A 23,057-nucleotide genomic window follows, 5' to 3' on the forward strand; every position below is an offset into this window, starting at 1 on the left:
GAATATTTGGTACTCTCCAGTTCTTATTTTTTACATGCGTGCTAGTAGGTGAGGCCTTTTCATTGCCTCAATAGGATTAGTAAGGTAAGGTTTAGCCCGGTTTGAGTTGACTTGGTCCTATGCCTTTGGAAAAATATCCACACGGCTATGAGATTTATGCCCTCGTGAGACATTGCCGGCAGCTACACCATGAATCCTCTACATGAGGCTGCCATCATAACGCAATGTGAGGCACAGATGAGTGATTATATAGCCAAGGCATATAAGTAACAATACCAGTGTTATTGTCCCCCTTATTTGTACTATTCCTAATTGTTGTACTTTTATTTTCATTTATTAATAAAAAACTAGCCCTAGGCGCTTGCCTAGCGGATTGCCAAAAAAAAAACTATGGAATAGTAAATGAGGAATGCGGCAAAAGGGTGAAAGGAATGAGATTGCATCTATTCAGATCCTATAGATATGATATGACTCCAGAACATTATGCAAGCATGATGCCGGAGAGAAGCAGTAAGGGTTGCACACCCGATGATTGATAAAGAAGTACAAATGAACACTTGATACATAAGGAGCCAGTGTGAGAGGTAACTTAAGACAAAGTAATTAACTAAAGAGAGATTACACAGAATATAGATATGAGAATGGACCAACGAGTAGTTTGTAGTTGATTTAGGAAGAGCCAAGTTGTGGCTATACAAGAGGTTATAAGCAAATCAGCAGATCATGCAAGATAAACTTAGTGAATCCTAATCTAGCAAATTCAGTCTCGCAGATATGATGTCGTAACCTTGAGAAATGTTCAGATAGGAGTTGGAGTATTTAAAGGTATTGTATAAGTGTTACGGAAATAATGGAGAGCTCCACTAAGGAGATAATCAAAATCTGAGTTTAGAATTAACACAACAAGTACAAGGGCACGAAGGTATGTAACTAAGGATGTTTGTAGGCGAGTAAGAATATCGAAAATTCCTTCGGGTATACAGTATAAAAAGATCGTAACTTTACAAGATCCAGAAGGTCTCCTTAAGTACTACAAAGAAATACTAGCTGAGGAAATAAGGAAGAAGGCTTCAACATAAGCATAATGACATAAAGAAGATATGGTTGGGTAACAACAGTCCCACTACAATATTGTATGCACTCAATACGAAAGTGGCACCTATCGTGACTAATGAACGGGAAGTCAAAAGTGATATTTGAGATCAAATGAGTTATAGGAAATTCAAGTATTGGTGGGAAATAAAATAAGCCAAGTATTCATGCAACAAGTGGCAAAACGACCAGGAAAAGTGATTGCTTACATTTAAAGAACGCTGAGAAGGCACGAAAGGAATTATTCAATCAATGATCCAGAGTTAATTACGTTGTGAATGCACTTAAGACTTCAGAGTTATATCCATGCAGCATATATGTTGACATTTATACAGCTATAGGAGACTCTAGTATAAGTTAAAAGAAAGAATTAAGTCCACGCACCTATAAAGGCTTGAATTGTTAAAAGATTATCTCATGGATGCTACATAGAGTCCATGAAGGGCTAATGTAATAGATAATACCCTAAGCTGAAGATTGGAAGATAGCCTAAGCTTAATTAAAGGCTGATAAGGAAGAGGAAGCTCGAAAGTTACATCACGAGTCCGATTGTTAGACCCAGATGATTATAGAAATCGTGACTCAAACCATAGCAGTAATACTTTTAATAGTAAAGGTATAAAAGAGATAGTACAACAATCATATTCTATAAAAGCTCTACGATAAATCAATTAGAAGAGTACCATCCTCATAAGACGTTAATGCGAAGCTCCCACCAGATTGTGCATGCACTAGGGTTGCAAGTATTATAGTAGAGCTTTAAGGTATGGATGTGAATTCCACTAATGCAGAAGGGAGGTTATGAAATTGATAGAATATACAGTGCGAGATTTAAAGGTACGTATGGTAAATATGAGTGAGAAGATGGCAATAATAGGCAAGGTCTCAGGATTAAACCCGTCAAAACAAGAGGTCTGATGATTTCCATGAGCTATAGAAAGCTCGGTACACTTTGAATGAACTTAGAGGAGTATAAGAACATGAGCAATTAGAAGAGATGGAATACTGCCCTGGTAGTAGAATAAGGGTGTAATTGTGATTGTTAAGAGAATGACGTTTGGGCCTTCGATTGAGTAATGATTTAAAGAAAAGATATTTTATGGATGGCACGGTATTAGAATGCCCCCATAAGATTAATACTTTGGGATGTTATGAAAATGCAGTTATTGAAGTATAGTATCATCCCTAGGTGCATCAAGAAAATCACTTCAGATGTTCCCTGATGAGACGCGAGCCTTAGTGACAATGTATTACATCCTAGGCGATGGTTGGAGTTAGTGAAAGACTATGACGTTTATACTTTATATCATCTAGGGAAAGCGAATGTAGTAGTCAACGCCCTCAATCGTAGATCTATGTTTAGCCTATCATATTTAAAGGCATAGAAGAGTGAGATAGCTTGCGAGCTTCATCTGCTAGCTAATCTTGGAATTCGATTACTAGATGCAAGTGGTACCAAAGTTACTACTTAGGACATGGAAATACCATCTTTAGTAACTGAAGTGAAGGAATGCCAGTATGAAGATCATGTGCTAGATCATTAAAGAGATACAACCCCTCAAAAGGAGAAGACACTATTTGAGATTACAGGAGATGGAGTCCTCAGATATCAAGGTCGATTATATGTTCCTAATGTGGCAGGGTGAGATGGAGTACTCAGATATTGAGGTCGATTATATGTTCCTAATGTGGCAGGGTTGCGCTGGCAGGTTATGGGACAAGCAATGAGAAAGTAACCTAGAGTTGTATAGCACACCTCGGTAATAATACCAAGGCTATAAAACGAAATATAGCAAAAGTCGTACATTCAGCAAAGTACCAAGCGAAGAGCTTAAATATACCTATATATGCCTAGAGGGACATAATGTCATAGTTCTATATATGTATTCACAATGTGAAGCCAAGAGATTGTCAAAAAGCTGGAGGAAAAAAAGAGAAGAGTCGTGCATAAAAGGACATAGTCATATAGGACTCATCATAGAAGGTAGTCGAAGTTACGAGATTGGAAGAACTCCGGCCATAAGTCGCGATGTGAGAATAGGCCTAAAAGGGGGAATGCCCTAGTTTTTGGATTTCGTCATAGAGCAATTACCTAGATGGTAAAGGACAATATTAAAGTATTCATAAGAGCCATATGGTATGATAATGAGAAGCGCATCAGTCAACATTCGAGGACGAATGTTCTAAAGGGGGGAATAATGTTACAACCCATATTTTTGTACGGGAAAGTACGTCGTAAGTCCGTTGGTGTAAGCTCAGAAATGAGATCCTCTTGGAAAGTATATAAAGTGATTTAATGGTGTTACATCCCATATTTTTTTTTGCAAGCCTTTGAGAGTTAATATTCAAGGATAAATGTTTACAAGGGTACATGTTGTTACACCCCATACTTCAGATGTTACTATCATTATAGGATTATCTAATGTAAACTCAAAAAGGATGAAATCCTTCTACAAGGACAAGAAAGGTTTGCCGAAGTGTTACGCAAGTTAAAATAAATATGAGACTTGTTAATCATGATTTAAATGAGTTTAAAGCCATGATATGACTATATATGATGTTTGTATATGAAGTATAAAGTTTGAGAAAAATCGGATTTAAGTTGCGAAAAAAACCGACTAAGGATTTGTCTTGTAATGAAGCTTTTTGAGTAATAAATTTCGTGTGCTATATGAGGTCTTTTGGGACATATTATATATAAAATTGAAGGTCTTGGAATGTAGTTTCCAACGCTCTTAACCATTTGCTCATACGACACCCGGATAAAAGGTTATAAGCATTGGAAGACGAGCCAATTATAGGGTGCCAAGTAGCACCTTTTGACTTTTCAACAAAATGGAGATTATCTCCTTTATCTCGTCTCTTTCTGCATATTTCCAGAGAGCACGACCAAATAATACCCCTAACATCACCCTTAAGCTCTCTACAAGGGTTTCAAATAATACCATCATCCCGGGCACGAAATCACGAAGCAATAACACAAGAACGATCCCCACGACGTAAGTATTGCTATATAACCTTTCTTTTTCTTTATAGTTTGAGTGTTGGAAGGTATTTAATAGTTAAGAAAATTCTTAATTTTTGGTTTTAAGCTCTTAAATATCAAGTAAGGTTGATTAATTCATTTCATAATATTTAGAACTCACGGGAAGGTGATATGAAGCCGTGAGTTCGAGTTATTTGATTTGTAATGGACTGTTTTGTGGGCTATTTCGTGTAGCTTTTGGGCTGTATATTTTGCTGATATTTAATGGAGTTTTTGGAGGATAAATGGTTTGAAGAAACACCACATATTTGTGAAATAATGGATTAGTCATTCTTTGTAATATTTTCGGGGTGTTGGACACTATTATAGTCGTTGTTTTTGGTATGAATTGATTGGGGTGTGTTGGGCTGTTGTAAGCTAAATATAATATAGATTTTGACTTGCATATACTGTAGGAGGTAATTATATTGTGTTCCAAAAAGTTCTTAAGGTTATATTGACATCGGTTGAGTTAAATGGATGAACTAGACATGAACTAGTGAATAAAGTTGCTAATTAAGAATAATTGGAGTTGTGGATCATTTTCTTTGTTATGGATATATGGTATAAGGTTGGAATTATTGATGAATGACTTCATTATCATGTTAATGATACTATTAATTTAAAGTAAAAAGTCTATAAGGGATGATAAGGGATATACGAATTCCAATTGGAGCTTGTCGCTCGTCGTAAAATAGTTATGACTTGTTGTTGTTTTATGGTGTCTTGTTATTGATAATTGGTATTGATGGATTTCTCTGGTAATTGTTGTTGGTATATGGTATTAGAGCAGGCTCTTGTTACTGGGGAGATGCTGCCCGAATTTATATAAATGAGCTACAAGTTTAAGTTGCAAACTTAGCCTTTATTCAACACTAATTTTGAATCTCCTTATGCAATGGTAGATTGAGTTGAGTTGTTTGAAGAGTTGCTTAAGATGTATTAAGAACTCACCATGGTTAAGGTATGTTAAGGCACTTCCCTCTTTCTTTTGGCATGATCTAAAGTGAAATGAATACACTATTTCGTAACAGATCTACTCCTAGAAACTAAGGTTGTCCATGTTGTTCTTTCCTTATAAAGTTATTCTAAGCAAGTATGTATGATCCTTGAATCCTATAGAAGCTCATATTGATGGTATGATGTCCATAATGTTAATCGAAGGTGCAACGACATTAAGTCACTCCAAAAGGTTTAGAACGTGATTCCATGAGTTTAGCATGCATTATATATAATATCTATTTTACTCTACCGAGCCGCACTATAGTAGGCCGGGTACGACATATATTGTGTAACCAATGATCAGTTGGATTTACCGAGCTCCACGTGACCGGGTATGATTCTACCAAGCCTTATGATGGCCGGGTACGTTTTTACCGAGTCCTCTTTGAGGCCGGGTACGATATGATGATGATGATGATGCCTACAGACGTGTATGTTTTTAAAAGTTTATGTATATATATATATGTGTATTACACATTTCATGTCAGTAGCCCACAGAGGCACGCAGATGTTACAGGTTGTATCTGCTCTATCTCTCTTTATATTACTATTCTTGTTTATGCTTTCTTGCTTTACATACTCGGTACTTTATTGGTACTGACATCCCTTTTGCCTGGGGACGCTGCGTTTCATGCCCGCAGGTCCCAATTGATAGGTTGACATTCCTCCTAGTAGGCTATTAGCTCAGCGAAGGTGTTGGTGTACTCCACTTGCTCCGGAGTTGCCTATTTGGTCAGTATGCTTTAGATATATATTGATTGACATGGTGGGGCCCTGTCTCGACCTTTATGATTTTATGTACTCTTAGAGGCTTGTAGACATATGTTATGTATATGAAAATCATATGGCCTTATCGGCCTATGTTCAGTGTATGAGTTATCACTTTGGTTTTATAGGCACGTATGTCACATGTATAAGTTTTCATGTCATGTCAGGTCGTCCAATATTTAGTATTCCCTTATATTTTATTTTTGTTATCTCATGACGACCTTTCTAGGCTATTTGCCCATGACATTATGATATGACAGATACGTTATGTTGGTACTCGGTTAAGTAAGGTACCGGGTGCCTGTCGCGGCCCATTAGATTGGGTCGTGACAGAAAAAGAAGAAAAGAAGGAACGAGAGATAAAGGGAAAAAAAATCGTACATTTCTTTTTTCATTTTACGCAATGATCATGTAATATGACATATTTATCGCTAAGAAACACATTTATAATTATATGAAAAGGTCTTGAAGCTAATTGAAGAAATATTTGTATGTACTACAATACTATCGACTTCCCACACTTATCATGACAACATCACCGATCTTTGGCAATTTTTTCAAATTATAAATTAAATTATGAAGGACTTTTTTATACATTAATTTATTTCGCGGCAAATTTACTAATCTATATCTATATAAAGTTGGGAATAAAGAAGGTGATGTGGCAAGCCAATAATAATATTTATTTTTTTTGCAATTTTTTGGCTTTTACCTCATTTTTTGGTCAAAAATCAATATTAATAGCTGTGAAATATGCATGCCAACATAAAACTAAAACTTAATGCAGTTAAATGCTCAATGCTCACACATTAATGAAAGAATAAAACGTTCGAACAATGGCTATCACTCTTCAAAGCTTTTATATTCCAAAAACGTAAATGTTGGATAGGAGGCAAAGCGTTAGAAAGTTCTCACATATTGTTTCTTTTCTAGACATTAAGGATAAATCAAATTGTGCTTATGTAATACTATCTGTATCTTTCTCTTTCTGTCCCTCGCACTAAAATATACAGTGATTTACTCAGCTATGGACTCTAAGATTGAGTTATATTCTTGCCGCCATGGCTGGAAGGAAAAGAAGAAAAATGAAGTTGTAAGTCTTCATAGTTTCTGCTTTATGTAGCTTGATAAGTGTTTTATGCCTTCTAATTTTTATCATTTTTATTGAGTTTAAATTGATTTGAAATGACTTGAATTGTACTAAATATTAACTGGGTTTCGATTTACCTTTTGTTTGTCTTAAAGAGTTATTTGTCATCTTTCATTCGTGAAGGTATGATCGTATTTCTTCCATGACTTAATATTATTTTACTGTATAAAATTTACTTTAGCATATGCTGGTAATGAGTTTAATTCTCATTGTTGAGTACCTGCCTTATTGTTTGTATCCAAAATGTCTCACAGCAATATATTAAACTGCGGATGGACAAATAAAACTATTGAAACCTCTATTTTGGTAATACATTGTCTTAATTCAGGTAACTTTTTTTCATTCTGATTTCATGTTATTTCAAAGGAGATTGGGACTTCTCATAGTTCATTTTCAATCTCAAAATTGCAGGCACTAGTTTTTTGTGCATATTCCCTTTTAATCTTTTTATGTGCTTGTTATTGTATGCATTTGATTTTTCTCTTATTGGTGTTCACACGGGGATAAGAGAGAATTAAAAAGGTGAGAGTACCCTTCTTATAAGAAGATGAGAATAACTACTAATGCTTTCTATCTCTCTCTCATTAACCTTCAATAAAAAAGGACCCCTCTTTTTTTGCCCTTAATTTTTTTTTTTCAGTTTTATTTAAAAATCACATCAATAATGCTTTGTATCTCTTTAGTTACATACCATTATTATGCCTCTGAATCTCATTGGTATCCTATCGTTATTATGCATTGTCGTTTAATGTTGGAGGAGGAGTTTGACTTTTAAGGTAAAGTTGAGGGATCAAAATAATTTTCACCCAATAAAATATGGATTAAGAACGTGAAGTTTAATCTATTGGATTTGAAAAAAGGAGTTTTGTCTTATTTCTTTCTTTGAAAAATGAATGGGTAAGGACGTAAGAAACGAGAAAGAAACAGAAAAAAGAAATAGAAGAAAAAGGTAAATGGAACTGAAAAGGAAAGGATAAAATTAGAGAAAATATTTGTAGAATTTTAGTTCGTTGATTTGTGCGATATATTCGATTTTACACTTTTTTCTTTTAATTTCTGACAGTCTAGGTTGTTATCTTTTTCTTGGGCAGGTCTAGAAGACTAGACACACAAGTGATGGAAAATTAGAAAAAGAATCAAAAATTAATTTGTTAGATGAAAGATGGATTAAACTTTGAAATTTAATCTATTGGGTTTCAAAAATGTATGAATCTTTAATATATTTGGATATTAGTAGAAGGATTATTTTGTATGTCGAATAAAGTTTTTAACGACCTCATGAAGCGCGGACAAATTTACTAGTGTTTAATTAAAAGACAGTTTGACCGGTGTCAAGTAGTTTTGATAATATCTATTTTTTAAGCATAATCTTTTACCTAACATCATTTATCAAGTTGCCTATTCAAAGTTAACAGTACAACTTGATTTTACCACTTCCTGTATTTTGTGATAAAATGGTGAAACTTCGACTTGGAACTAAATATATGTACCTTTCAATACTTCAAATGAAATAAGTTTATTTTATTCTATTCTGCCCATCCTATATCATTCCATGCTTTTTCAAAATCTGTCATACTAAGTGCTCGTGCATATAAGCCTTTACATTAGACGAGAAGCTTTACTGCTAAGTATATACTTGTCTGCTTGAGCACCTAAAAGGAAACCTCAAAGCAAGGCAATGAATCTGATGCAATGCTAAAATCTCAAGCTATGACAAACTTTCTTCGCCTAGTAAGATCTTGTTCTCTCATAATATCATTTACAAAGAGGAAAGATTAGAAAATTCTGATACTACAACGACAACATTTTGACACCAAATATCAATTAAAGAAAACGATGGAACATTCAAGGATAATTGATTGTCTGAATGTTTTTCAAGGAAGTGTGAAGGCTCAACTGGCTGAAAGTAAAAAACATTCAGAGTCCATTAAAGGAGAAATCATCATTCAACATTGCCCTGCAAAATCAAGCCTTGGAAAAGCTATTCGTATTAAACTATACAGTCTCTCAAAAATTGACCCAAGTAAGCCAACTTGATATATACACTATGATTACTATTTTTTCTTATATAATTTACAACAGGTTTGCTTCCTTTTCTTCTTCCCTTTGGATAGGTACGGGGAAAGGGAAGCTGAGTCAAGAAGCGCACCTGAATAATGGGAAACGTATCCACAAGAAGCCTAATGGAAACAGAGGTTTTCAGTATGAATTGACATTCGAGGTTGACCGAGATTTTGGACTTCCAGGAGCTTTTGTCATCTGGAACCAGCACAAACACAAGTTTTTTCTTCAATCAATGTCTCTCCAAGTTACATTCAGACAGATGGTTCATTTTGAATGCAAATCTTGGATTTATCCCAATCATTTAACTCAAAAAGCAAGGATTTTTTTCTCAAACACTGTGAGTATAAAACATTTCTCCTAACATGTAAAAGTATCTTTCAACAAAAAGATATGCAGTGCCTTTGATCATCTTATGATGCTTAGTGTTATCTTCCAAGCCAAACACCAAATAGTCTGCTGCAACTAAGGAAACAAGAACTTGATACCTTGAGAGGAGATGGAACTCCAGGGAGAACTAGAGAATGGCATCGGGTTTATGACTACGATTTCTATAATGATCTCGGTGATCCTCAGCGAGGGGAAAGGCCAGTTTTAGGAGGTTCAGTTTCTTATCCGTATCCAAGGAGAGGAAAAACTGGTGAACCACATATTCATTCAGGCTAGAAATCTCTCTCCCTTCTAGTATAACTTTCTAGTCACAGAATAACACGGACAATGATATTCTTCTTCCTAAACTGTTACTCTTCTAACAGAAAATGAGAAGGGGATGTTCAAGATAGACAACTGTATCCCTCCAGATGAAAGATTTAGCCCCGAGAAGCTATCAGAGTTTGCGAAGAAAGTTATCCAGGCCACCTTGCACTATGTCGTTTCTCAGGGGGAATCAGTGTTAAGAGAAGAAACCAACCAATTCAAGTCATTCAATGAGATCAAAGAGCTATTTTCGGGAAAGAAAAACCAAGTGGTGCAAGAATGGATGATAAGGAAACTGGAAACTCATCTAGCAAAAGAGATTTTCAAGGAGACTGAACGTGGAATCAAAGATTACACAGCGAAGTTTCCAATGCCTCAGTTATTTGCAGGTGATGCTGGTTTTTTGAATAAAAGGTTATTGTATCTTTCTTTGCCAAGACAAGTTTTGTTTCATGTCTGGATTATTCATGCACAGGGAACGAACTTGCATGGAAGGATGATAAGGAGTTTGGACGCCAAATGCTTGCAGGAATTAATGCAACTCTAATTCAGTGTTTGCAGGTAAGCTTAACATGCTTTTGCTTCCTAAAGAGAATCATGACAAGCATAAGCAGAAGCTTCATAATAAAAGAAGGAAAGCGAATTAAATGGATAGTTATAATGGAATACAACCAGGGGCGAAGCTATACCCCGGTAAGGTACCACCCTACATCGGAAAATTACATTGCATATATAGATAAAAATATTATGTTTTAGAGGTATATAACATATATTGAGCACCCTTGAAATTTTACTTTCTTTCAAGTTTGAACACCCTTGAGAAAATTCCTGTCTTTGCTATTGACAACACATACCTATTTATAGGTCCACGTCTTATATTAAACAATGAAGGACTAATTCAACACATAAAACACTAACTCTGACATTTTAACACGCTTCCTCAAATTTTTGGGTATGGAAGCCAATTTGAATTTGTTTGTTTTGGATGCAAAAAAAAAAAAAAAAAAATTAAATAGTTGACAGGAAACTTGCTGGAAATCAGCAGATACTTCTGATCAATAGAAGGAAAAGTTTTGACCACCGGAAACTTGTTCAAAAGTACTTGGTCACTGGAATCTCGCGAGAGAATTCCAATATGTTAAGTGCCCAATATTGGTGGAGGAAAGAAATGTTGTCTCCTTATATATGGGTCTTGGGTTCCCACCTCATGATCCAGCTTTTGGAGTTGAGTTAGAGCCATGATGTATCTTTTATCATGGTATAAGAGCAAGGTTCATTCCTATTCTTGGTTAACCTAGTGTTGCGTCCTCATGTTATATTATCCACACACCAGATGTCGAGTGTTAAGCGTTCCACATTAGTGGAGGAAACAGTTGTGTCTCCTTATATGATCTCGGACAGTGCTCACCTCATGAGCTCATGAGTTGATTTAGGTCCATGGTCTATTCCTTATCAAACAACAACAACGCCTCAATCCCAAGTAAGTTCGGGTCAGTTATATGAATCCTCACTCATCATGCCGCTCCATTTAAGCTATCTTAAACCCATATAATAATTATAACAACGATAATAGTCTCTATATTTTCTACTGGCATATAAATCTCATATAAAACTAAAAGAGTCCTAAAAAATATAAGACCTAAAGTAAATGTAATAATGCAGCTAAAACATAGTCCCAACTAATAAGTATTGGATACATAGATCTTTTTCTTCGATTGTGCCCTATTTTTGGTTAGGTCAACGTGAATTCCAAGAGATTCTAGGTCTTTCAAGACAACTTCTTTTATGTGATTTTGCCAAAAAATTTATGATTGCTAGAATTTTACTAAAAAAATTGCTGCTGGATCGATGACTAGAATAGTGAACAGAAGAAGTCGGAAAGAGATACTGCCAACTGAGCAATCAGTAGGAAGAGGCATAGTGTTTGCCGATATGGTCAATAGGAAAAAGGCACAGTACCATCGATCACCAGAAAAAAGTATGGTGTCACTAGCAAACTTGCACAAAAGAAAGAAAATTTGGTAAGTCGCAGTAAGAAGTTACTTAAAGTCTTACCAATATCGCAGAGTCTTTGATACCATATAAGAAAAAGGGAAAAGATCAAAATTTGCCAAATTTTCTCAATTTTGTACTCCTATATTTTTGGACCATCCATGTCCTTACCCTTAGCAAATTGTCTCGTATTTGCCTGTCATGAAAGGAGCTCCAACATAAAATAGGGGAAATCCACGAGTCCAAATTCTTTGGAAAAAGGTCCAAATTTTGACTATGGTTTAAAATTACCCATAGGTTGAAGCTCCTTTAGGAGTCAAGGGCAAAAACAAAACTTTCTCCTATTCGTGGGGATAATATTAGACCAAAAGTTAAACGGAGGGCAAATTTGCTCAATATCGGAGTAGTACAGGGGCAAAGACCCATTTTCCTAAGAAAAATAAGAGAAAGTAAGAGAATAAACAAATAACTTGACCTAGGAGAGACCAACTTAGCACTAACAGCCAACACTACTAACTCAACATTCTCACACACCAGCACTTGACGTTCTAACACATCTTATATGCAAGCTTGTACAGTAACAGCGTGTTATAAGTTTCATATCTTGTTTGATGCTATGGTTTTGACATCACAGGCTTTTCCACCAAGAAGCAAGAATGGAATATGGAGTTCAATAAGAAGATCGCACATAGAACATAACCTTGATGGGCTCACTCTTCAAGAGGTACGTACTTTAGACCAATTACATCCTCATTTATACTTTAGCATAGAGTATACCCATGAAACATACTCCAAAAACCGCGATGGAGGAAAAGGCAATAATCATGAACGCTTAGTTGGAAAGAGCTTGAACAAACATTCAAAATTCCTAATAAGTTCAGTTCAACGCTGCAGGCAATGAACCAATGGAGGATTTTCATCTTGGACCACCATGACTACCTCATGCCATTTTTGGGACAAATAAACAAAAATGGTGTATGTGCATATGCATCCAGAACTCTGCTATTCTTAAAGGACGATGCCACGCTAAAGCCACTGGCAATAGAACTAAGTTTACCAGGGCTTTCACCTGGCACTGAGATCCACAGGGTATTTCGTCCAGGGACCAATGGATCAGAGGCAGCCTTATGGCAGCTTGCTAAAGTTCATGTGGCAGTAAACGACTCTGGTTATCATCAGCTAATCAGCCATTGGTAAAATTACTAAAATCATGTAGCAGTTGCAATGTCATTGAATTTCCCCATTACTCATGGGCATTATGAAATTGTAGGCTAAAAACTCATGCAGTTGTAGAGCCATTCATTATTGCCACCAGAAGGCAGTTGAGTGTTATGCACCCGATTCACCGGTTATTGGATCCTCATTTCAAGGACACTATGCATACTAATGCATTGGCTCGGATTACGGTCTTAAAAGCTGGAGGAATCTTCGAGAAGACCCTTTATTCTGGAGAAGCATCTATGGAGCTATCTTCTTCACTCTATAAGGAATGGAGATTTGATGAACAAAGCCTCCCTGGTGATTTGGTGAAAAGGTATGCTAGCGGGATATATGAACTCGGTGACCTAATGAGTGTTTGGTATGCGGAAAATGTTTTCTTCTTGAAACTATTTTCAATGTTCGGTTATCTTGAATTGTTGAAAATGCTTTCTCCAAGAAAAATATTTTCCATCAAAAGAAAGAAAACTACTTTCTTCACTTATTGGTGAAAACCATTGTCGTCAATGATATCCAAACTCTTATTGAAGTCATCAACTTTTAGAGATATCCCAATTCTTGCTCCATATCTTGAGATGAACAATTAGACATTATTACTACAATTTCATACTAAAATATTATCGCTAAAACACCATCTTTATACGCTATCTTCCTCCTTGTATATTACTACCATATTTCACCTAATTTTATATTAGAACAAACATGGAAAATGATCCCAGAATGATTTCCTGAAGTAAAAAATGAAAGACATTTTCCTCCTTTTTTTTTGGATAAAGTAAATATTTGAAAACATTTTCCTCCATCACCACTAAATCTGCTGATGTACATTATAGCTAAAACTACTAACACCACAAAATAACACATTAATCAAAACTTGCAGAGGTTTGGCTTTCCAGAACTCAGAATGCCTGGCTGGCATTCAGCTTCTCTTTGAAGATTATCCATATGGTGCAGATGGACTAGAAATTTGGGTAGCAACCAAGAGATGGGTAACAGACTTTTGTCGATATTTCTACAAGGATGATAATTCCCTGAGATCTGACCATGAGATCCAAGAATGGTGGTCAGAGATAAGGAAAATTGGTCACGGAGACAAGTGTAACGAAACATGGTGGAGCTCAATGACTACCGTCTCTGACCTAGTAGAGGCTCTCACAACCCTTATATGGATTTCCTCATGTCTTCATGCTTCAGTTAACTTTGGACAATATGAATATGCGGGTCATCCACTAAATCGCCCAACCAAATGTCGGAATTTCATCGCGATGGAAGGGACAAGAGAGTATGCAGAGTTTCTCCATGACCCAGACAAGTTCTTTCTCAAAATGTTACCCAACAGGTCTGAGATTACCCTATATTTGGCGTTATTAGAGATACTGTCAGCGCATACATCTGATGAAGTATACTTGGGTCAACGACAATCTCCAAACTGGATAGATGACGTATGGGTAAAGCAAAGGTTTGAGCAATTTGCCGAGGAACTTAACGAAGTGCATAAAAGGATAGTGGAGAGAAATGCAGATTCCAAACTTAAGAACAGACGGGGGCCGTCCACTATCCCGTACAAGCTTCTGGACCCTACAGTCTCCAATATTAAATCAGGTCAGGGTATCACAGCAATAGGGATACCTAATAGCATATCCATGTAATCATTATTATAAAATATCTGTCGAAGTGTGTCTCATCAAGTCTCTTGTATCAGTGAGTGTAAAATACTTGCTTAAAAAGAAAAGGAAAGATGGAAGAGTCTTAACCATGTCATCTAATGCTTAAAGCTCACACAGGTTTGGACAAATTAAAGATAAAAAGAAAATTCAACTCCAAATAATCACTGGAAGAGCTAAAACATATCATAACTCAAATTACGACATTCAGAGCGTTTTATCTAAAAGAAGCACAACCACGTGAAGAACACTTTACTATTTCCTTTATACAGAATATAGTTACAGGAACTTTAGCTAAAACAAGGGACAAAATTATCCCAAAAAATTGTAACCTGCTCCACCCCGGACTATGCGGTTGGGCTAAAAACGTATTCATTGATGGGTGGTTGAGCGGGCCTCGTGCCCATATTAACCCATCTAATAGCTTGGGTTAATCTGGGCCAACAAAACTGCCCAAATTGAGCCCCCCACCCCCCAGCCCCACCCCCACAAACCCCCCAAAGAAAAACTCCTAGCTGGAACAAATGACCCTAAATGCACAATGCATGAGCTATAACAGATAGAACTCGAGATGAAGCATTGCAAGCACTAAATCCATAAGGAGATCAATCACATCAAAAGCATTTTGCTTTTTTATTTTACATAAGAACCACAGGATTGGAGAACTGGGAAGATGAGTCTTCTGCTGGAGTGGTTCCAGCATGTCTCTATCAATAGAAGCTACATCATCAGTTCATTCAAAACCTAAGAACTGCATCCCAAAGACAACTCAGCAACTTATCCTTGCTACATTCTCTTTTGAGAAATCCACATCCCAGTAAAAACTGTAGTAATTTCTCACTATTCAGTTATTGCGCAGAAATGACAGATAAAAAGATATAACCAAAGTGCAACATCATGTAACAGTATAATAAGGATGTGATGTGACCTTGAAACTGTAAGGCTTTTAAATTTAGGCTTCATAAGTGCTCAATATTTGCATTGGGCTCACTGCTCAGTGAAAGCACCGGCCTAGCAGCGCAAAAGGTGCTGGATCAACTTTACAAGGATTGGTCAACACCATATCAGCAATCATTTCAGCCGTTCCTAGAGCCTGGTGAGAAAAAGCACCGACTATGATTATTACAATTCAACGTAGAAGCATATAAGAACTCGAAAAGACAGTAAGAAAAGCAGACTCATTAAAATGAAAATGAGTATCATCTGCAGAAAGAGATTAGAGCAAAATACCAGCGACAGTCCTTCTCCTTCATGCCCGGCAGCAAGAAACACATTCGAAAATCCAGGAACAAGCCCAATGAAAGGCTTTCCATCCGGAACTAAATCAAAATAAAGCCAATCCCATGAGCATGCTTGCAACTTTGGCATTATTTTAGTAGTTCAGTCATGAACAGTAAGAAGTCAAAAGTTTCTGGTTTTCACTTACTGTAAGGTCTCAATCCTACTCTAATTTCTCTGCTTTGACGCAAATCCTCAAGAGACTCTTGTCTCAAAGCAGGTAAGAACTCCCCAACCCGCTGCCATATGTGGTTGATGACAGATTCGTCAACCTCTGTGTTAAACCCAACAAGCTGTCGGCTACTCCCTGTAAGAAAAGATCTTGGTGAATAGCTATGAGTGCACATTTATAGAACCACACTTACCTTAAAGGGTTCGGATTATAAGACAAAAAAGATGGACAGAAAAATAATAAAAAGATAGCACAAAATGGAAATACCCTTTTTCTTCCATTACGATTTTATTCAATATAATTGGACTACCAGATACCATAACAATGGGACAAGTGCCTCCAGCTATCATAGTTACACAGCATAAGATGAGATCGTTTTCTGAAATTTCTGAAACTTTTTTGAAAAATATATTTGTTAACTTTTTAAAGGAGTTTTTGCGAAAAGTTATTACGAAAAGCTTTTTCAATTGGGAGAAGCTTTGAAGGTGTTTTCAATTTAAAAGCTCTTTCTTCCACTCACAAAAGACCCACAAATATAGACTATTCAAACACATTTTTCTTTTGCACTAACTTTTTCACCAAATATGTTTTGGAACAACTTTTTTCCAGAAGTTGTCCAAAGCGCTCTAGATATCATGAATAGCAAAGTCAGAAAGTCTTAAAACGAATGATATATCCTAGCTGGATTGTCCATATTTTCTAATAATAAGTACATCAGAAATTAGGCAAAGCTCTATGTTACATAACATGTGGTAGACCTATAATAAATAAATAGAAGTGTCACCTCTTTAGCAACTTAAGCTTTTAGATAATACAGTTTATACAATTTAAATGATCTCAAGTTCAATTCTCACTATCACTCTGTAATAGCATATTTCCACATGCTTGGCCCAATAAAAAGATAGTGTCCCCTATTTAATAGTTTATATTTTAAAACTTTAGATGAGGCAATTTAAACAATAGACTTCTACATAAGGAGCATCCCCAGTAGGTAGACATTCTTTCCTGCATGCTAACAAGCTTCCTAAAAGATAGTGCATCGATCTGGCTATCAACAGTCTTTTATCGTTAGGGAAATAAGCTTAATTACTAATTTTAAAAAGGAAACTTCAATTGCAGTGAATAAATAATGAACTTAGAGAAAGAGAAAACTTAGCAACAAGAAGCAATTAATCCTTTGCATTATGAAGGGAAGAAGGGGGTGCAATGGAGCTTGGAGCTATCCATATCTAGCTTAATTGGGTTAGACATATTGGTTGTGGGTGAAAGAAAGGAGGGACAACCAATTCAACAATCGAATATAGTTTACCAAGGACAAGACTGCCTGATGCATCCATGGTTGCTGTCATTGAAACAGACAAATCTTGTGCATTATAGACAGGCCCTGAATCAGATGCAGTAGCTTTGAGGGTTGCTGACTGATGGTTGACATACCCTGCCTCCATAATTCCGTGATTCAGCTTGAACGACTTGAAATTCTCTATCACGAGCAGGTGACCCTGCTTACAGAGGCAAAATTTAGCTTCACAAATATATGAATATAAAATATTTAAAGGTTGAATCTATTGACAAGTAGGAACAATGTCTCATGAGAAAAACTTATGACTAGGAGGAAGATCCTACTGATCCAAAAAAAAGAGAGGAGATAGATCCATATATAGAATGTGTAATGGAATTGTCATCAAACATTACATACTTCTCTCTCTGTCCATTGTCTTCACGTTTTTCTATATTGATATTCACTTAGTGATTTCCCTATTTGAGCGGGATAGGTTTAGGAACTATAGACAGTACTGTACAGACACTCATTGACAATCTTGGATTCGTTTAAGGCCAATTTAGAATGACGCACAGACGTACCATTACGAGCTTCAAATACTTCTAACTTCTGAGAGTTTGTAGCTTGAGCTTGTAAAATGATACCTTATTTAAAGTTATAACCAGCTAAAGGGATAAAGGAAGTGGATCAATACAGATACAATATGCTGATATAAGAAGTCATGGAGCAACTTTTGATTTCATTTCTCTTCTTTCTCGTTTTATCCTCTCTTTTTTCCGAATTAGCTTGTAACTTGGATTATGTAGCAATCCCCCATAGAAGTAACGGAAGTACAAATTAACAACAAAGCGGTCCAAGGGTGGAGGCATGGAACCAGCAAGTATTGTTCGAACTATTATGAGGTGAGCATCCAGTTACATATCCACAGAACATCACATGTTTACTTTAAAGTATTGTATGAATTTATGTTGCTTACTATGCAGGATCGACTCTAACAGAGAGGGGAAGGGTAAGAAATGGTGGCTTACAAACCAGCATATGCATGTGAAGAACCATGAATCAGATATGACTCTCCCAATTGAGACCCCACCCCACCCCACCCCACCCGGGAGAAGAAAATGAAGTTTCTAATAATATAGTAACAATGACAAATGGAGCCACGAGAGAGAAATAAGAGATATCAGTAATGGTCTGGTCCGGGCTGGGATATGAGTGCGTGTACTTGCATGCACCCCCCCCCCACTTTATGTGCCATTTGGTTGTAGCAATGAGATAGATGACAAGCATTTGTGCATCCACAAAAGATCAACAAATAATGGTTTCTCTTAAACCACATATTTAAATCTCTTTTTCTTTTAATCCTTTGTGGTCCGGCCCTTCCCAGACCCCGCCTATAGCGGGAGCTTAGTGCACCGGGCTGCCCTTTTTTTTTACTCCTTTATTCTTTCTTCAATAAGATAACAAACACACCCACTATGGGTGCGTTAGCAACCAAAAAAAAATAAGACTGAAAAAACAAATGGGACATAATGGGCATGTTACACTTATCCAAAACCTTTCGAGGCTTTATTGGAAGATCGAGCTCGATATCTGGTTGCTTAATCAGGTCATGCATCAAAGACCCAGTCCAACAACCTGCTGCAATTACAACAGCCTTCTTACTATGCAATGTAGTCTTGGAAGTTTGAACAGCTCCAACCTCGCAGCTATTTCCAGGCCTGAATTTAAAAGTTATTAATATAGTGATTACATGGACAAGTAATAGTTCAAACATCAATAAAGATGGAAACTGTCAAACCTAACTAATCCAATAGCTGGGTCATGATAAAATTCAGCATATCTCCCCTCAACAGTAAAACGCCTGTTACCCTGGACAATGATCAACAACTTGAATAATTATCATATATAAGAATTGTAAGATAACCCAGAGAGAAGAACACTAAAGATTATTCCTAAAGAAGGAAACAAAGTGGAAGAGAAGGAAGAATGAGAGAAAGAAGGCAAGGGAACAGACCTTCTCAATAAATGCAACAGTACGGTGAGCATCCAATTGGCAGTCATCAGGGAAAAAAGCTGCTCCACCTTCCTTCTCAAGCACAAGTTCTGGTTCTTCTGATAGCAAGTCATTGGTGGACAAGAACTCTGCTCTCAACCCCTCCTGTGATAGCTCCTCTACCCTCCTTCTTAACATTGCTGACTCATCTGCTGTTTTACTAACTAAAAGGCTTCCTGCCAGATAATTAGAACTTCACTCAGTGGTTTCCCCTACAATCTTTAATATGATAGCGCTGAGATAGTAATGGTTATTACAGAAGAAAGGTTTTCTTTAGCCTGTGCACGTGAGATAGGTACAAGGGAAGGGCAGGAGAAGAGCAAACTCCATACCACCCCTTTACATGAGATATCAACTAGAATTGCTTTCTAAATTGTGTTTACGAAAAAGGGATGTATAGTGGAGGAAAAAAAAGAAGCTGAAAGATGCCTTCAAATGAACAACAATAACTATGATTCAGTCCCAAACAAGTAGGGATCAGCATGCCTTCAAATGAACAGTATAAGGAAAATCCACATTTTTTTTGTTAAGAAAATGGTCCTTAGGCCTAACTCAACTCGAGTCATGAGGATTGCCCAAGACCATACAAGGAGACAACAACCTGTTCCCTCAACCAATATGGGACAATCTAACACCCTCCCCCCTTGCACACCAAGCCTGCCAATCGGAGCACGAATGACATGATATGGGGGTCTAATATTGGGTAAACCAAGAAACAAAATGGGTGTGACTGTGATATCATGTTAAGAAAATGGACCTTGGGCTAACTCAACCTCAAAAGTTAGCTCACGAGGTGCGGAGTTGCAAAGAATGAGGGCCAATCTAGCAATTTTGACCAGACTGGAAGAATGTTGGGCTCTCCATTGCAGAAAGTCTATTAAACAGAGAACGATTAGACAATATGAAGTGACTTTAACTTTTGCATTTACCAGAATTGTCTCAGACCTGAAAAATCTTCCAGACTGATGTCCTAGAATATACCACCTTTTGTCATTTGTAAATGAGCTTTCTAGAAAAAGGAAAAAGATTACAATTGAGCATGTTTACCATTAAGGAGGAACATACCTCCTCAGTACTGAAAACGTCTTCTAAAAGACAGGAAAATGATGTGATATCTCACGATTCTTCCATCATATTCTAACCCCTTGGGCTGCTTAAGTAGAGCTCAGAAACACATTGGTAAGAATAACAAGACATATAACATGATAAACTTCCAGATTCATTGCAAAAGTCTTAAATAGTACACAGAGTATTGTCAAAGGCTTATTTAAGGCGCGGTTAAGCCTTGAAGCTGAGAAAAGCTCAAGGAGGCCGTTTCACCTTGCTTAAGTCGCACTTCATTATAAGGCAAGGCACTAAGGCATACACCTCGTTGCCTATGAGTTCCGTCTTTCATCAATCGGTACTAAACAACAAATATAATAGGTATATTAGCTGTTAAGGAAAATATTATGAACGAATTTGTTACTTTTTTCCCGAATTAAATATATCTTTTTATTTTTTTAGTTCAATGTGCCTTTTTTATTAAAGCCCACACTTTAGTTGCGTTTTGCGCTTAAAGCCCCAATAAACATAAGCACTTTTTAGAGCTTTTCCCCTTTGACAACACTGTTGACTAAACATTGGCAAGTAGAATAACTGAAGGCAGATACATGGAAGGATATAAAGTCACCTGTCTTCTTCCAGCCAAGTACCTCTAAAGGATCCATGCCTTGAAGTTGAATGCTCTTGGCTAGGCTCTCCCATAATTGATGGCTTCTCATCATTAATTCCCATTTATCAGTACCTGGTGATTTGTGTGCCTTCCATATGTATCCTTGACCTAGAACCAGCTCAAATGCCAACGATAATGTAAAGAAAAATCCATAATCAATCAGACAAGACACCAGAAACAGTAGGAATAGAATTTCATTCGATAAGTTCCTCCTGAAAATGACATGCCAGCAGATGATGTTCTCCAAATTTCTAGGGTGAGAGAATAAAAGCTTATAACTTGTTCAACTACCTTAGAAAAGTTTATAAAGAAATTTGAAACGCTAAAAGTTAACACTTCAAATAGTTATTATACAAAACAAATTAACTTCTTCTAATTTAGGAGGTGTAAAGACTTACCATTGCCATACTTATTCAGTTGATATTTGTGGGTAATCTAACTACAATCAATACACTGGCATAGCTCGTGAATTTGAACAAACTCGAGATTGACAGCATACTAAGTTAATTCTCGTTGTATTAAGCATGTGGATTAAAAGAGTCAAAGACTTTAAACTTGATTCACCCACTCTGAGACTGTTACCCTTTGTGGAAAACTGTACATTGTGCATATTAGATCATATCAGTTTCATGATTAGAGGCATATGCAATTAAAAGATATATACAGCATTTAGCCAAGACGGCGTGCATAAGAATGGGGGGTGAATAGATATGGGTTCATCCAAACCCAGTAACTTTAGCTCAGATCATGTATGTGTTAAAAATCCACTAAGTTAGTACAAATGACAGATTTGGAACCCAGTAAATTAAATGAACTACGATAGTATTTGAACTCGAACTCATAAAGTTCAAATTTTGAGTCCGCCGCTGATAAGAATATAATACAACCATAACAACAACTAAATCTTGATTCCAAACTAGTTGGGGTCAACTATACAACAACAATAACTACTACTACTCCATTCCAAGCTAGTTGGGTCGGCATATAATAATCCTCACTATCCATTTGGCTCTATTGGGGCTCATTTCATGCCAATATCCAATAATTTGGGGTCTGGTCGTCAAAGTATCGATAAATTTTTACCTGCTCCAGTTGCGCCCGAGCAAGGAAAAGCAGCATCAACTAGGGCGACGGAAAGATCAGAGGAAAGGAGCAAGTGGCGGGCGATGGTCAACCCAATGATTCCGGCACCAATTATGACAACATCAAAGGAGTTTGACGCAGAAGCCTGACTCGAACTCGAAACTCGAAGCGGCGCATGCCAATTCCTTTTACTTCGTTTCAATGATAGAGGTGTACTCCCAAGGAGTCTGCGGGCAAAAATCTTTTGATTTGAGGGTAAAAGATGAGCATGTAGCTTGTTCGGAGGAGGTGCAAGTACGCCGTTGGTATTGGGATTAGAGCTTATTGTAATTTTCAAAGCCATTTTGTTCAATTTTCTGCTGCAGAAGTGTGGAGTTTGCTTGTCGTGTCAGCGTGCAAATGTTTACCAGTTTAGCTTTAGGTAACTAAGAAGAGCAAGTGCCGCAAAGCTAGTTGTTGCCATTTCTTATCCTGGATTTCAACTTGCAATAAAATATTGTAAAACGTGCCATTAAGTCTTAAAATTGGAACATAATCCGTCTTCCATATCTGCAATTATCAGGTCTCTACGTTGAAGAAGATTACCTAATAAATAATCAAAATCATCCCCCTAAAAGTAAAAGATATCTCCTAAATGTTACGCTAACCATTATATGTTTCTGAGTATGCAATGTGAGGACACCTTTATCAATATGTTCGTCTTATCTGTCTTCTGTTTTTGCTTTTGGGTGGTGAAATTTTATGTCAATTATCTTCTTATTTGCTTATAGGAAAGGATTTAAGAAAAGAAGAGAAAAAAGGACTTTGAAG

At 36.7% G+C, this 23,057-nt stretch overlaps 2 protein-coding genes and 1 long non-coding RNA gene across 6 annotated transcripts; 2 read left to right on the forward strand and 1 right to left on the reverse strand.

Moving 5' to 3' along the window:
- The first annotated feature begins 3,947 nt into the window (after window positions 1-3,947).
- LOC138877168 (uncharacterized) lies at window positions 3,948-6,087 on the forward strand. Its single transcript, XR_011402506.1, has 3 exons — window positions 3,948-4,091; window positions 5,023-5,081; window positions 5,761-6,087. It is a non-coding gene; the product is annotated as an uncharacterized lncRNA (long non-coding RNA).
- A 2,549-nt stretch (window positions 6,088-8,636) lies between these two features.
- On the forward strand, window positions 8,637-14,765 carry LOC104239421 (linoleate 9S-lipoxygenase 6-like). 2 transcript variants are annotated; one of them, XM_070155825.1, is made up of 9 exons: window positions 8,637-9,060; window positions 9,152-9,438; window positions 9,525-9,738; window positions 9,854-10,183; window positions 10,270-10,355; window positions 12,421-12,510; window positions 12,681-12,979; window positions 13,057-13,320; window positions 13,885-14,765. In XM_070155825.1, exons 1-9 carry the CDS (start codon window positions 8,874-8,876, stop codon window positions 14,651-14,653), a joined length of 2,526 nt encoding a protein of 841 aa, XP_070011926.1. In that variant the 5' UTR covers window positions 8,637-8,873; the 3' UTR covers window positions 14,654-14,765. The 2 variants fall into 2 exon arrangements, with proteins under 2 accessions (XP_070011926.1, XP_009792349.1); XM_009794047.2 differs by having other exon boundaries at window positions 8,639-9,060; window positions 9,525-9,759.
- LOC104239422 (uncharacterized) lies at window positions 9,208-22,979 on the reverse strand. 3 transcript variants are annotated; one of them, XR_714125.2, is made up of 10 exons: window positions 22,248-22,979; window positions 21,123-21,272; window positions 19,412-19,626; window positions 19,196-19,266; window positions 18,953-19,115; window positions 17,428-17,617; window positions 16,095-16,253; window positions 15,899-15,987; window positions 15,597-15,761; window positions 9,208-9,296 (listed from the first exon to the last, which is right to left on the reverse strand). XR_714125.2 is itself a non-coding variant. In XM_009794049.2 (9 exons), exons 1-9 carry the CDS (start codon window positions 22,588-22,590, stop codon window positions 15,663-15,665), a joined length of 1,479 nt encoding a protein of 492 aa, XP_009792351.1. In that variant the 5' UTR covers window positions 22,591-22,979; the 3' UTR covers window positions 15,278-15,662. The 3 variants fall into 3 exon arrangements, 1 of the variants encoding a protein (XP_009792351.1); XR_714126.2 differs by lacking the exon at window positions 9,208-9,296 and adding an exon at window positions 15,278-15,492; XM_009794049.2 differs by lacking the exon at window positions 9,208-9,296 and having other exon boundaries at window positions 15,278-15,761.
- Between the last annotated feature and the right edge of the window lie 78 nt (window positions 22,980-23,057).

This window comes from Nicotiana sylvestris, chromosome 9 (assembly GCF_000393655.2).
Source record: "Nicotiana sylvestris chromosome 9, ASM39365v2, whole genome shotgun sequence".
Lineage (NCBI taxonomy): Eukaryota > Viridiplantae > Streptophyta > Magnoliopsida > Solanales > Solanaceae > Nicotiana > Nicotiana sylvestris.

What these genes read in the sequence shown, in the direction of transcription:
- LOC104239421 (XM_009794047.2), top strand. Translation starts at nt 8,874, where the DNA reads ATGGAACATTCAAGGATAATTGATTGTCTGAATGTTTTTCAAGGAAGT. An exon ending in TGAACCACATATTCATTCAG is followed by an intron (nt 9,760 to 9,853) that starts GCTAGAAATCTC and finishes CTCTTCTAACAG; the next exon opens with AAAATGAGAAGGGGATGTTC. An exon ending in ATGGGCTCACTCTTCAAGAG is followed by an intron (nt 12,511 to 12,680) that starts GTACGTACTTTA and finishes TCAACGCTGCAG; the next exon opens with GCAATGAACCAATGGAGGAT.
- LOC104239422 (XM_009794049.2), bottom strand. Translation starts at nt 22,590, where the DNA reads ATGGCTTTGAAAATTACAATAAGCTCTAATCCCAATACCAACGGCGTA. An exon ending in TTCCAATAAAGCCTCGAAAG is followed by an intron (nt 17,618 to 18,952) that starts GTTTTGGATAAG and finishes CTCTGTAAGCAG; the next exon opens with GGTCACCTGCTCGTGATAGA. An exon ending in AGTAGGATTGAGACCTTACA is followed by an intron (nt 15,988 to 16,094) that starts GTAAGTGAAAAC and finishes ATTTTGATTTAG; the next exon opens with TTCCGGATGGAAAGCCTTTC.